The 13,741-nt window shown below is 40.5% G+C and overlaps 2 protein-coding genes across 4 annotated transcripts in view; both read right to left on the bottom strand.

Annotated features, from left to right (window-relative positions):
* The window catches only part of zmp:0000001236 (mastermind-like protein 2), a 36,441-nt gene extending 33,645 nt beyond the window's left edge, over positions 1–2,796 (bottom strand). The window contains exon 1 of the mRNA XM_063907544.1: positions 1,530–2,796. Within this exon, the coding sequence (XP_063763614.1) occupies positions 1,530–1,940 (411 nt within the window). The 5' untranslated portion in view covers positions 1,941–2,796. The remainder of the gene's footprint in view (positions 1–1,529) is intronic.
* Positions 2,797–5,422: 2,626 nt separating this feature from the next.
* gab2 (GRB2-associated binding protein 2) overlaps positions 5,423–13,741 on the bottom strand; it is a 34,184-nt gene continuing 25,865 nt past the window's right edge. For 2 of the 3 annotated variants that reach the window (XM_063906722.1, XM_063906724.1), the window contains exons 4-10: positions 11,256–11,848; positions 10,041–10,138; positions 9,613–9,892; positions 9,375–9,465; positions 9,076–9,178; positions 8,836–8,958; positions 5,423–8,127 (exon numbers count right to left, since the gene is read on the bottom strand). In XM_063906722.1, the coding sequence (XP_063762792.1) occupies positions 7,984–8,127; positions 8,836–8,958; positions 9,076–9,178; positions 9,375–9,465; positions 9,613–9,892; positions 10,041–10,138; positions 11,256–11,848 (1,432 nt within the window). In that variant the 3' untranslated portion in view covers positions 5,423–7,983. The remainder of the gene's footprint in view (positions 8,128–8,835; positions 8,959–9,075; positions 9,179–9,374; positions 9,466–9,612; positions 9,893–10,040; positions 10,139–11,255; positions 11,849–13,741) is intronic. The other variant, XM_063906723.1, reaches the window with a different exon arrangement.

Genomic DNA, 13,741 nt, shown 5'->3' with positions numbered 1-13,741 from the left:
GCATGATAAATCATGGAAAATCTACTTTTCTTGCACGTGAATGTCTCTATCATGGCTTAAGCAAATACAGTCGCAGAGGCTACCCCAAGCTCAATTCCAGTGATGACAATAAATGAACTGACAGAACAATCATCGTTGCCCTTTTATGGCTTTCCTGGAAAAAATATGACATTGTTTATTTTTCCATCCAGCATCTCAAGCAAATCTAGAGCAGGAACATCTGCAAGCTTTCACCCTTTTGACATCATACTGACATGCTGCTTGGGAAATAATTCATAGTCTAGATGCTGAACTCCCCCATGCCCAATGAAAGAAAACAACTAAATAAATCTTACATCTCGCTGGCTGTGCCCTTAACAGATGCCTACAGGAAGTCAGTGCTATCAGCACTAGCAGACACACAGAAAGCCCAGCTGTGTCTCAGTCAAGTTCCCCTACCCTATGTCCTTTGTAAGGCTCTGTTATTGAGGGAAAATGAAAAATATACTTTCCTTTATACTCAATATAGTTCTAAAAACTACTCCAAATAAGGTCATACTGCTTTTTACTTGATGTAGGTTCTCTCGGAAACAAAACAACACCTATTCTTAAGACGCACTCTGAGAAACCCTGTTCAATGACTAAAGATTTTGGTAATTTATATGGATCTAAATAAACTGCATTTTTCTGTACTGGAAAAATCTATAATGGTGCAAACTAAATGGGTTGAACAAGCCACAAAATGTGCATCTGCATCACTCTATCTGGATCAGCTGCACAGTGGAGACGTTCACATGGGTTTGCAGTAAAGGCAAAACATCCCCATGACCTAATGACCCCAAAACAATATCCTCTGAATGGATTGCTTTGCAAACCATTTTCATGATCCTGTAACATCCCATCTATTTCAAGGACCCCTTAAATCAGCCAAACAAGGAACCAAGAGTGTATTGGTCTTGTTTGGAAACCTTGCCTGAGTGGTGTGCCAGTGGGTCTGATTCGGTTGGCTTTTGAAGTTATACAAAGCCTGAGCTGTTGGTCACAGTTCAGACTTTTCATAGAAGAGTCATAGAGGAAGATATTTATTATTTTTGTTATCCGTGCGGAAACATCGCTTATTACATTATGGCTGAACAAACTACAGATCTCATCTGACCAGTTGGACCTTGCTCAAATTAGCATGCAGGGAAAAAAGTGGGCTCTGTTGTGTTGTCCTGTAAGTTTGATTGAACTGCTTGCTCGCCATAACTATAGTATGTGATGTCATTTTTAACACAAGCTGTATCATTGTCATTGCCATCATTACCATTGGCATTACTGATAAGTAGGGCCGCAATTAACATTTATTTGGTTATCAAATAAAAAGGATATTTTTATTTTCATATTTTTTTTGGTCGATACAATTTAAGAAAATTGTTAAAAATCCGTTCAATGCAAAGCCCAAAAGATATAATTGATTGATTATCAAAACACTGGGCTATCACTCTTGATTAGTGACCCTGCATTGTTACCACCATCACCAACTGTTAACTCCAACCTCTGAAACTCACCGCTATGCGCGTCGAAATCTTCTGCTCGCCCTCGGTGCCCTTTTGCTCTCCGTTGGCCCTGCTGTACTCTGGTGGTTGTTGGTTCGATCCCCGGCTGCCCTTCACCTTTCGGTTCCCGGGCCCTTGTTGGACAATGTTGAGCAGGTGAAGCGTACTCTCGTGCTCCCGGTCCGAGGTCTCGGCCTGGCCCCTTTGGTAGCGGTTCTCGCAGGTGGAGTGGTGCCTCCTGCACAGCTCGATGCGGGCGCGCAATCGCTCCACTATGGCGTTGTGCAGCTGTGGAACCGCGGAGCCCCTGGAGCCCGCCACCACCGGTCCGTTGCCGACCCCACCGGGCATAGTTCCTAAACCTACACCCAACATGGGTACGAATGCCCCTGCAGCAGACTGAGCAGGGGTCGCTTCTCCCATGCCCGCAGGTCCCCGACAAGTTTGTAGAGACTGAGGTCCACTGAGCTGATAATGGACCACGGTACGGGCATGGAAGAGAACAGGACGTATGGGCTCAGCTATGATCCCATGTGGAAAGAAAAATACTACACCGCACGCACAAAGTCACTTGAGAGAATTACGATGTCGTAGAAAGACACGTTGCACAATGTAATCTTTAATCAATGTTATAGTGGTGTAAACGACTGAAATACACTTGCCTATGGAGTAGAATAAGGTAAGTATAAAGCCTTAGAGAGGTATTAAAAAGTCCAAATGCTGCATAATTGTATTAGTGATTTCCTCCTCAGGGGTGTCACTACGTCAGCTAATAATTAAAACCGAAATGATTTATAAGCACAAAAGGCTCGTGGATTCACAGCTGGAATGAATCTACTCTTTCTTAACCACTCGACCCCTGCTCAGATAAATTATATTCAATATGAATCCCTTGGATGATTCATAACCATAGCACGCACAACTTCAGTTCCATCGATGACTAGATCTCCGGTATAATGTCATTACTTTATCTCACATGTGGCACACTTATTAAATACTCCAATAAAAGAGAGGAAGACTGCCAAGTATAAATGAAAAGTGAGCGATCGATCGCCAAAATAGCAGCCGCCACACAAAACCCACTAAACTTCGAGACTCACGGCATTTTTTGTTTGGAAATTAGTCCTTTTTCTCTGCCTCGCTCTTTCCTTCCGGATAAAAGGGTCTGGTTGCAAATTACAAGTCAGAAAAACCACGCAGCCGAGAAGCAGGGAGCCGTTACATAAACCGATTGAGATCCGTCTCAAATAGTCCATTGACAATCGTTTGTCCGTGTGGTGCACCGAGGCAATAGCGGAACTACAATACACAGACCCTCATTGTATGAACATTCCTCTTTTGACATTATACACTCAGAAGTAGTGGGGTGCAAACGCACACTCTGGTGGACTGAATGGTGAACTGTCCTTGAACTATGGACAGAGGAGGGAACATATCTCAAAAATGTTTGTTAAAGGCACTAAACGTCGCATTTGTAGATAGAAGCACATGACAAAGCATCAAATGCATGTTATAAAAGATCTTCGTGTGATAGTTTTTAAGATATTTTTAATAGTAGCCTTTATTATCCTACTACTTTAGGTTAAGGCCTAAAGTAGAATGCTTGAAATGTTACATTAAGTGTGTGGCTTCTAGCATAATAGCCCTGTACCTACCAGCTAGTAACTACAATAAAACACACAACATAAACTTAATTAGTGACAGTGATACTATAAAACTTTGGGCAGGGTATCAATACAACACCACATATACAGACAGCATTCATTTAAACTCTGAAACAGCCTTTCATAAAAGACGATTAATATGCAATAAAACATTGATTGGTTCCAGACATGCTATCATGGATTTATTCTCCGAATGGGTTCCTTCATTTCCGGAAACTGAGCATTGCTGCTATGCCTGAACGTGTTGTCTTGTACAGCAGCTTGCTGACATCTCAAACAATGTTTACTTTGCAATAAATACTTAGTACCATTCCAATGTTTTTGGAATGGTACTAATAAAGGCAGAGTGAATTTAGTTGGGTTTTGGTAGCTCCTCTTTCGATAATTTACTAAAACAACACCTGTGGGTCAGATGACTGCTGATTTACCCAGAGTTTACCTAGAGGAAAAAACACACAAAAATAACAGTCAAAGCAGAACCCTCAAATCAGTGATAAAATAGTATATTTGTTTATATTTTAAAGACTAATGACATGACAAAAAACATTTAGTGTAAGTTAGCATTATTAAAAGGAAAATAAAAGTGTATATTTTATCCCCCTTATTTATGCCCTCGGTCTACATTTGCCTTTTGCTCCCTTCAAATAACATGTATTTTTTTAAACACCCTCAAATTAATATTATTTGTATAAATATCTGTTAGTGGTTTATAGCTTAGCATTATTTGTGGAGATTGGTATTCACATGGAATTACACTGTTTATACCATTCATTTTTCATTGTGGTTGTAACTTTAAAAAACCAACAAGTCTGGATGCCACGGTGTTACATGACGGGACGCATACGTTTTCACTTTAGGTCACTTTTTATATTTTACTGCTCTGGGAAGGCCCATCTCAGTCTCTGTGGAGGCCGGCTTATCAAAAAGTAATACAAGTTTGGTTACGGTAATTACATTTGGTCTGACTGAAGAATTTATTGACTTCACTTATTTATGCAACCACAACAGCAAAAACCTTTTATATTGCTGATCAAAAAAGAGCTATTGGACTAGTTGGTTTGGCAACTTTAGCCCAGCTTTATTCCTGGCAACATTTCCCTTAAACATAATAAGAAGTATAATAATAATTGTATTAACAATGGAGCAAGTGAGGGTTTAGCATCCTGCCCCAGGCTGCTATGACAAGGGAAGAAAACTAGCTATTGCAATCACCACACTGTTGACTGTACAGGCATGGGACAAACCTTTATGACACTCAGACCACCATACTGACCTGGAAGTAGGATCTAGATTGACCCGTCAGACATCAGGTTCATTAGACTGACTACCATGGCTACCAAGCAATAATTACAGCTCAAGTTTCAGTTTATTCTTTGCTGTTGAGTGTCCCCCCGTTTGTAGTCTTAGTGGAGTCATTAAATGACCATCATCATAAACACATGGGGATTTCAAAAGAAGTTGACAGCCAGCAGAGATACTTAAGAACCCAATTCATGCATTGTATTTAAGGAGGACACCTGCAGAACTGGTAAATAACTGAGAAAGGGTTTATGTTTTATTATTTTAGAGCTAAAAGTTCAGTGACGACTTGATAGCAAATTTCACATCACCCTTCCTGGCTTTTTGGTACTCCAGCAATGTTTATATATTGATAACTGACTGTTGAAAAACATATTTGGATTGTGGTAATGCTGTTGTTCATGAATATTAAATGTTCTCAGTAGATCCTTTATCATCATATAAAATAATTAAATTGGAATAAAATACAGGTACCAGAGACGTCTGTGTCCTTATGGATCATAATCACTGCTAATGAGAGAGAATCTTATTTTTGAAGCTATGTTGTTGTTGTTGTTGTTGTTGTTGCAGCTGCCTGTCTTCAGTCTGTTATTGCGGTCTTGTTGACATTTCTAGCCGATTAGTCATCTTTATTTTCTCCATGGTTAAATGAGATATTAGTCATTGGGCATTACTGGAAAATTAAAGTCATATCATGAAACACATGCATTCATTTAACACGTGCATGAATTCAATCGATCCTGGATGCAGTGTTTGTTTATAAGTTATTAGACATAAAATGTATCAATTGACATTTTTTGTCAAAATGCAGTTTTGGTCACATTTCCAGCATGCCAAGACAAAAACTTGGGGCATAACACTGCATATGTGTACGATTTTGGTTAATGAAAACTCATGAATCGGGACTGAAACCACTGGTATGTATATCAGATTCCACAAACCTTTATCCATTTATCAATGTACTTTATTAATGCAGCTGCTGTCCTACACAACAGGGGGCAGCAGACATTCAACATCTGAGCATTACAGCACCAATTGGGAATGTTTGGGTGAGAGATGAGTGATGGCATCAGTGGCTGCCAGAAAACAGTGTTTTAGATCATGTTTAAAGAGAAACCTAAACGCCAAACTTTCACTTCTTGATTTATTCTAGGTCAACAGTTAAGGTCTAACGGAATACAATGTTGTATCCCAAATGAACTGTACCACATCACCATGACACTGGCATCGTCTGTCATATTGTTCACAAAATCAAGACAGTTTGCATACATCAATGTTAGTAGAGAGAGGGTTTCCTTGTTTGGTTGTTTTCTTTTTCTTACAAGTGTCGACTGCAAAATGCACAATAAATTAATAAATTAACACACAAGCAATCTGCAAATGCTTTACAGTAGTAGCAATAACAGTGGTTAAAAAACAATCTCTACAAGTACAGTACGTCAACCCAGTGACAGTCTGACAGTAGATCTGAGCAGTGTTTTCAATCTCGCCCAGTCAGGCTGTCATTTAACATACTACAACTCACAATCTACCACAACACATACACAGCTCTTCTGCTTACAACGGGTATCTCTAGATAATAAATTACACATCCATTTCACTTCAGAGACTGACAGGGAGACAGGCTTTTCTTCAGTCTTTTCTTTCCTCTCTTGCTTTCGCTCTTTGTGAATCACAGTTCACCAGGGAAGGCCTCTGCCAGTGCAACACAAACTACCAGCCTCCCCATTTCATGTATAGATCATAAGAATTCAATGTTGGGAATAAAAAAACACTGTAACAAACTTAGCTTAATTTAGCCGGACCCCATCCTCATTAATGTCACTTGCTTACATGTATCAGTAAAAAAATAATGATAAAAAGAATACAAAAAGCAGTAAAAATGGTAGAAAAACATTTAGAAGTGAGTCTTAATGAAATAATCAATAATACCATCCAGCACTGCATGGCCACACTTTTCATAAAAAGATCAAACGGGTTACTAACCCATGAGTGGTTCCAGCCCACAATGAAATACTGGACTTAAGATGAACTACCAAATGATCATTCAGTTGTCCTAAATACAATATGGCTCTCAATTGAATAATATTGTGAACAATTCAATTTCTCCAAGGCAAAATTTAAAGTCAGAACTGAAATGAAAATGTAAGGCAAATTAAACAAAATAAAAGAGTTCAGGAAATTAAGAAAAAACATTCTTTCCTAAACCATTTTTTTTTTTTTAAGTGACTATTATCCCTGGCAAATCTTCATGGTGGCAGGTGGCAGGAAAAGCACAATGTAACATTACTGTGGTGCACCTTTTGTCTCAGACAAGTGCATCAAACAGTCATCGAGATGTGCTGCAAATATGTCATTCTATTAATAATTTACATACAGGAAACAATTACTCTTCAGAGACATAGCTGTAGTGTGTGAAATATCAAAGACTGGAGACATACATCAGTGAATGATTGAATTCTGGGAAAACATAAATAAGCTATTATCCTTCTGCTCAGCTTGTATTTATGGTCTCGAGGGAGAGATAGAGAAGATAGGAGATATCTGAACTCCATGAGAATACATCTCTTGCTTTTTTTTCTTGGTCAGTGCACGTTTACAACAAAATGCATTAGAATATTACCTGAAGTGAACTGACAGCTTGAGTCAAGCCTACAAAGCTTCAAGAGACTGCTTCTTCTCCTCTGGTCTTGCCCTCTCCATTCTGTGCATTACTGACTTTGTACCTGCGTCGAGATAATTGGCCTGCCAGCTTTTAAACATGGTTTGGGCACATGCCTAATTGAAACCCAGGCAACAGCCTTGTACAGTCATCATTAGGGCTTCTGACACAGGCCTTTACGTATTTGTAGGGCTATATTCCCCCCCTCCCCCTTCTCCTTACCAGACATGCACTGCTAAGCTGAAATGATTGCCCGCAGTGAAAATAATCTCTTCACTGCTTCTGCAAGACTCAGCACAAATGATAGATTGAAGTGAAAAGAGAGAGTCAGCCTGCATGCCAAAATTGGAGTGCATCTTGGCATTCCTGAGACAAGTAAGCGTTCTCTCGTAGTATATTAATATGGTTATCGACCAGTTAGCTTCTGCTACTCTTTTAAATGGCAGCAATTGGGTAAATAACCTGCTAGATGCAAACTGTTTGCAGAGGGTGAGACAGCTTTGATGGAACACTTCATTTATAAAGGATAGATTGATGAGTAAGGGTGATATTTTTTATATACATTATCAAATATCCGTAGACCGCTATATAACAGTCTGCATGAAGAGCTTTGGCAGAGCTTCAACTGTATGGCCTGATATCCTGCATGTTAGCAGTGCATTGCAGTAAAAAATCATCACAGAGAACAGGCATAGGATAGGTTATGGCTTTCTGTCCAAATGTTTCAGTCTTAAACAAGCCCAACCAGAATTCATAGTGATAGAAATGCGATACAGGAGATGCTTGACTTAAGGTTGGGTTTTTGTTTCCTTTTTTTGTTATTGTTTTGTACAGGTCAGTGTCAGGACTTGACCCCTTTAGCAGGTTCAGTAGACTGCCGCACATCGGTCCACTCTTGCATGGTGCTCTGCAGTGCCTGGGTCTTCTCCTTATCCACCTGCACGTAGTCCACCTTCTCATCAGAGGTCACAGAGGATGTAGAGGGCTGCAGAATGATAAATAGGTCAGAAGTGAGTATCTGGCCTGAGGGCGTACTGCAGTGAGATGGAAATAAAAACAAATGCTGATACAAACTATAGTTGTTTTGTTAACTACAGTCAAAACTCCTTACATAGCCTGCATTGCCAAAATGCATTTCAGCCCAAACCTATTTAAACTCACTCAAACCATCAAAATGCTTCATACATGTCATAAAATGAGCTAGATTAAACAAAACACAGGCAAAAATGTCGAATAAAGAAACTACACATTGTCACCTTTAACGCACTAACTTAATAACAAAAAGAAAGAAACCATTACATAAATGATTACATTTTACCTTAAGTTTGTAAAATCTGTCTTTAAAATGCAGCAAATAAAACTGAACACCTTTGTAGCCTTTTGCTAAAATGCTATATGCTGATATGCTTTAAGTTTTTGATTTCTTTTATTAATGTTACTCCAGAAATGTGCTATCATTCTGTTGTGAGTGTGTTTTTAACAATTTTGAAAAAATAATGTTAATGTTTTAAAAACGTGCATCAAATTGATTTTTCTTTGATAAAAAAGTGCAAAAGGAGGTCATTGATTGCTTTTTGTGTGAAATCAATCAACACATCTTGAATTTCTCTTTTGCAGACTATGTCAAGAGTTTTGAAAATATGAATTCAGTTTAGACCAATGCCCGTTAGGTAACGAAACATCATTTGTTTACTTTTCTGTGTGGGCTGGGTGATCCAGGCTGGAAGTCCAACGCTAAGTAGTCCACGTTGCCACACTTCCTGGAGGCCGGGCTGCTGGTGCCGCTCACGGCAGGGGAGGTAGACGCAGGGTTCTGCTAATGGGGACAAGAGGGAGACAAGAGGAAGGTTTCACTCACACAGGGTCAAGTGGATCATTACAACAAGGAACAAGATGTGCTCTCCTGATCTCCCCTCCAGCTATTGGGACTTACCATAGCCACATAATTTTCCTCACTGTCTGCAGAGTCAGTGCTGGTGATGCTTTGTGTAGAGATGGGTCGACAGTGTTGGGAGGACATAGAGTTCATAGCAGCCCTAAAGCAAAGCAGATAAGACTGTGAGTGCTTCTACCTTCTGACCTCAGGCAGAAACCAAATACAGCAGCAATCTGTACCATCAAACTGTGTGTGTGTGTGTGTGTGTGTGTGTGTGTGTGTGTGTGTGTGTGTGTGTGTGTGTGTGTGTGTGTGTGTGAGTGTGTGTGAGCTCGAATGACTGATATGGGACTCACATGGGCCGTGTCCAGGACATGGTGACTGGGCTCTTAAATGGCAGCTCATCAATGATCCCATTGTTCTTCAAATCAAGAGGTGTTGGCTTTGCTGTGGAAAACAAGAGCAGACATTGTCAACATTAATTTGTGTATTTTTAAAAACAATTAACAACAACAAATTGAGAGCTGATTCAAAGCCAAAAACGGCTATTAAAAAAAGGAATTTTAGATGAGAAGCTTGCTGTGAAAAACTCACATTTCCTGTTAGGTTTGAGGTTGCGGTTGATTGGTGGTGGTGTGACATCACTGAGGCGGCTGGGCCGGTGACACAGGGAGGCACTGCTCCCCTTACGGGCAGGTAACGTAGCCGAGAACCCTGGGAAATCAAAGTGATGTGGCCCCGGGCTCATTGGGATGTAGATATTCTTAGGACTGTCAGCCTGGGCAGCACTGAGTGGTGAGGAGCCGGGATTCATGGGCACATAGTTGTCATCCGAGTTGCCGCTGTCTGAGCGAGTCAGAGGCGCTTTGGTTCTCTGGTGTCAAAAGAAACAGAGGGCACATGACTCCTTTAAACTCGTCATGCTCAAAATTGAAACAGTTGGAGTAAATACAGTGGAAATGTTTTTGCTCACTCTTCCGTCGTTTTCACACTACCAGCATCTGTCTGAGAGAGTGACTCACCAGGTAGGAGCTGAACCCATCATTGACAGACTCCACAGACTGGCCTGAGCTGTTGAAATGGATGGGACGGTGATGGCTGTTAGTTTCAAACGAGGAGCCTGTAGAGAGAGAAATCAATAGTTACTACCACCATAAACTCTAAAAGCACCTCAAGTGAAATATTATGATGTAAAAACAGCTGATTAAGATCACAAAACCCTGACATTTCAAGGAGAAAACTAGTTTTTTCTATTGAAACAAACAGAACTAAAGTGACATTTCATTAGATGCTTCACTGGGTTATAATTAGACTTCACAGCACAGGTGTGTGAACAGACTGTAGACTCACTAACAAGGGTCGCAGGTCATTTCTTGTCTATGGCTATACAAGGCCTGAGTGAAGCAGGGAACACAGCATAATAAGAGGCACTGCATTGTGTTTGCGGCTGTTTTTTCATGGCTTATCAGCCTGGAACGAGGAATTCTGGAGCGAGCTGTATGGCTTGAATTTCATTAGCGTCTCAACAGAGCAGTGTCTGCTAGACTGGCCCGTTTGTTTCTGCTCAGCTGCTCGCGTTAAATCAGTAAAATGAGATAGAGAAAGAGTGAAAGAGTGATAGAATGAGGGGGAGGAAAAGGAAGCACAAAGTCACTGCCATACCACAAGAGAACAGACTGATCAAGTGTGACTTGCATTTGAAAAACAGGAAACAGGTGAAATGTTAAGATTTTGTTAGATCCTTATGAGTCAACTGAGATTGTGTTTGAAGGGGACACATGAAAAACCCTCTTTCTAAGTGGATGTGATTTTCATTTGTTTGTTATGAATGCCTACCAGCTCACAAAGTGTAAGATACAGTATGACAACCTAGTCAGTTTTTTGTGGGCTGCCTCAGTCAGAAAAGATAGGATTCAACAAACCATTCGGATGTGGCTTACCTTCCTATACATGCAGATTTATTAAAAGTATTTCGCCTTCTGTTTTCTTGCAAGCATGCATGGAAATTAGGTTAAAGAATCAGGTGCTAAAAAGTAGCGGGTAAATCGAGAGAGGGTAAATAAATGGATGCTCAGACAAATAGTATGAGAAAAAAAATGTTAGGTCAAATTAAACCACGTAAACATATCGTTGTAAGTATGATCTGAAAATCAGCATTAAATGACCCCTTTTTAAAAAGTAGCATTGAGGAGGAACACATTAGGGAAGCAATACATCACAGATTGCATTTAGTGTACCTCTGTGCAGCCTGATGTTCTCGACAGCAGGAAGAGTATTCCTGCGTGGGATAACCGACACTGCAGCCGTCACATCTCCGTTCTGGCTCCCTACAGAATGGGGACTCCCCCACGGCCCCTCTGACCCCTGGCTAGGTTTAGGGGGCCGGGGAGGAGGAGCACAGGAGGACTCAGAGCTGGAGGGTGTCAAGGAATTGTGATTCTTATCAAACGTCCGTGGGATCTGGTAAAAGGAGCCAGGTGTTGTGGGAAGGTCATAATTGTCATGTGCACGTTCATTGCTGTGCATGGTGGCAAGTGCATTGCAGGGTGTTTTGAAGGTATAAATCTCCTCGTTTTCAAGATCAGGCTCACCCAGTCCGCTGTGAGCCGGTGCCTCGGAGCTGTAACCTCGCGGAAGCACGTAACATGCCTCCTCAGAGTCATCATGACCCGGTAACTGGTGTTTGCCTGGCTTTGGTAGGCTGTAGAAGCCGTGCAGCTGAGCACCCATGCCATTCAGACAGTGGGAGAAGCCATGGGAGAGTTTCTGCACCGCAGAGTCACTCCCCACAAACAGATTACTTCTTGTGGCCTGGGAGAAACTGGCACTCCTGCAACATAGACAAAGACATGCAGAAAAATAAACAAATCCACACTTTCATTTTTTATTGTCCCTACTTTCTTAAGTGCCTAAATGTTTTTCTCGAAAGCAGACATCTGTCTCAAACTCCAATCAAAAACAATGGCAAATGTCTAAGAACTGTCTCTTACAGTAGGATCTAAAACAAAGTCCAGCTATTACCCCAAAAGCCACTAGATGGCACTGTAACACTTTTGGTCTTAGCACGGTTTCAAAAAAGCAACACATCTTGCCATCAGTGCCTGAGCCCCATCATGAAGCTTTACTGTAGCATACACATTCAGTTTTAGTATTCTTAACGTTTCCTGGAGAAGCTGATTTGTTCTCATGTTTTCTGTATGTTGACAGGGGGAGGCCATCCATGTTAAGCAGGAAAAGGCAATGACTTTCCTACAGTGTCTTATCCTAGGGACATGCCTGATTTATTCAGGCTCCTTAGTAGGGCTTGACCTTGAGTGCCAACCAGAGCAACCCTACAGCTTGGACATTTCTAGCCAGTTAGGTGAGCAATGGTCCGATTTAGTTGGCCAATGCAAAGATAAGATATCCCCAGTGAGTCGTTTTTGTATGTCTGAATTAATCTCTCTTGAGAAGTTATGCACATGTGTTAGCTACACTGCAGGGTTTCTAATGGTAACATTCAATCTTGCTTATAAATGAAACCATTTTAAATGAATAATGCATCAAAGTATTATAATTAATATTGACACATCATTTTGCTCTCGCTGTCTCTCTGTCTGCATTTCATCAATTGTTCTGCTTTCTTGTCTGGATTTAAAATCATTAATCAATAATACTGCTCATCACTCTGCCTGACATCACAGGGCTTTTTACGTAGATTAATTCATAGCAGTGGTCATCAGAGCAGCAGAGCTTCATTCTGACGTAAATCATACCCAGCCACCAGATGCCTGCCGTAATTAGCAGACCCACAGAGCAGGAGCCTGGGAGGGAGTGACAGATATATCTGCATAAAGCTGATGAGATGGATTGTGAGGTTTGATTTCCTGCTTTTCACAGAGTTCCAACACAGCAGATTTATGTGCAAATCATGTGGCTGAGAGGGCATTTCTACCCTGTGTGAGTCTAAACCTATAGGAGTGATGAATTGCAGCCTCACCCTCATTGATCATCTACTGTGCTGGGCTATCTGGTGAATGGCATCATTATTAAAGCTGCCTTTTGATTGGTGGGAGCGGGGATGATGGCAGCAGGAGGTGAAGTGAATGTTAAAGGAAAACTCAGGAGTGCATTTATTTTTTGATCTCGAGCTCAGCATGTAGCTGAGATAGGCATACATGTCCTTATACATACTGTATAGTTACTCAATAAGTACTTCCATCTTCTGACATTTTTCTATGTTGTTGTTTCAATGTGATTAACATACTGATACTTGTATAAACAATGTGAAATATTGTTTTAAGGGATTTTTGCAATCTTAGATGTTCTTCTTTTTCATACAATGGATTATCCAAACATTGTTTAAACTTAAAATATTTAAATGACACACTATGTTATTTAAATATTGATAATTTATGAAATACTATGATAAGTCTTTAGGACATATGACATATAAGGAATTATGAATGATTCAATACTTTTACATAAAATATTAATTTAAATTAAAAAGCACTGAAATCATTTGAATAGATGTGTAAGGACATAATGGCATTTCCAGAATGCTTGATCACAAACAAACACACACACACACACACACACACACACACACACACACACACACACACACACACACACACACACACACACACACACACACACACACACACACACACACACACACACACACACACACACACACACACACACACACACACACTGACTCATACGCACAAACAGTAGTTTC

Source organism: Eleginops maclovinus, chromosome 18 (genome assembly GCF_036324505.1).
Source record: "Eleginops maclovinus isolate JMC-PN-2008 ecotype Puerto Natales chromosome 18, JC_Emac_rtc_rv5, whole genome shotgun sequence".
NCBI classification, from domain to species: domain Eukaryota; kingdom Metazoa; phylum Chordata; class Actinopteri; order Perciformes; family Eleginopidae; genus Eleginops; species Eleginops maclovinus.
The sequence above is the reverse complement of the archived record's forward strand: the minus strand, read 5'-3'. Positions and strand labels throughout refer to the sequence as shown.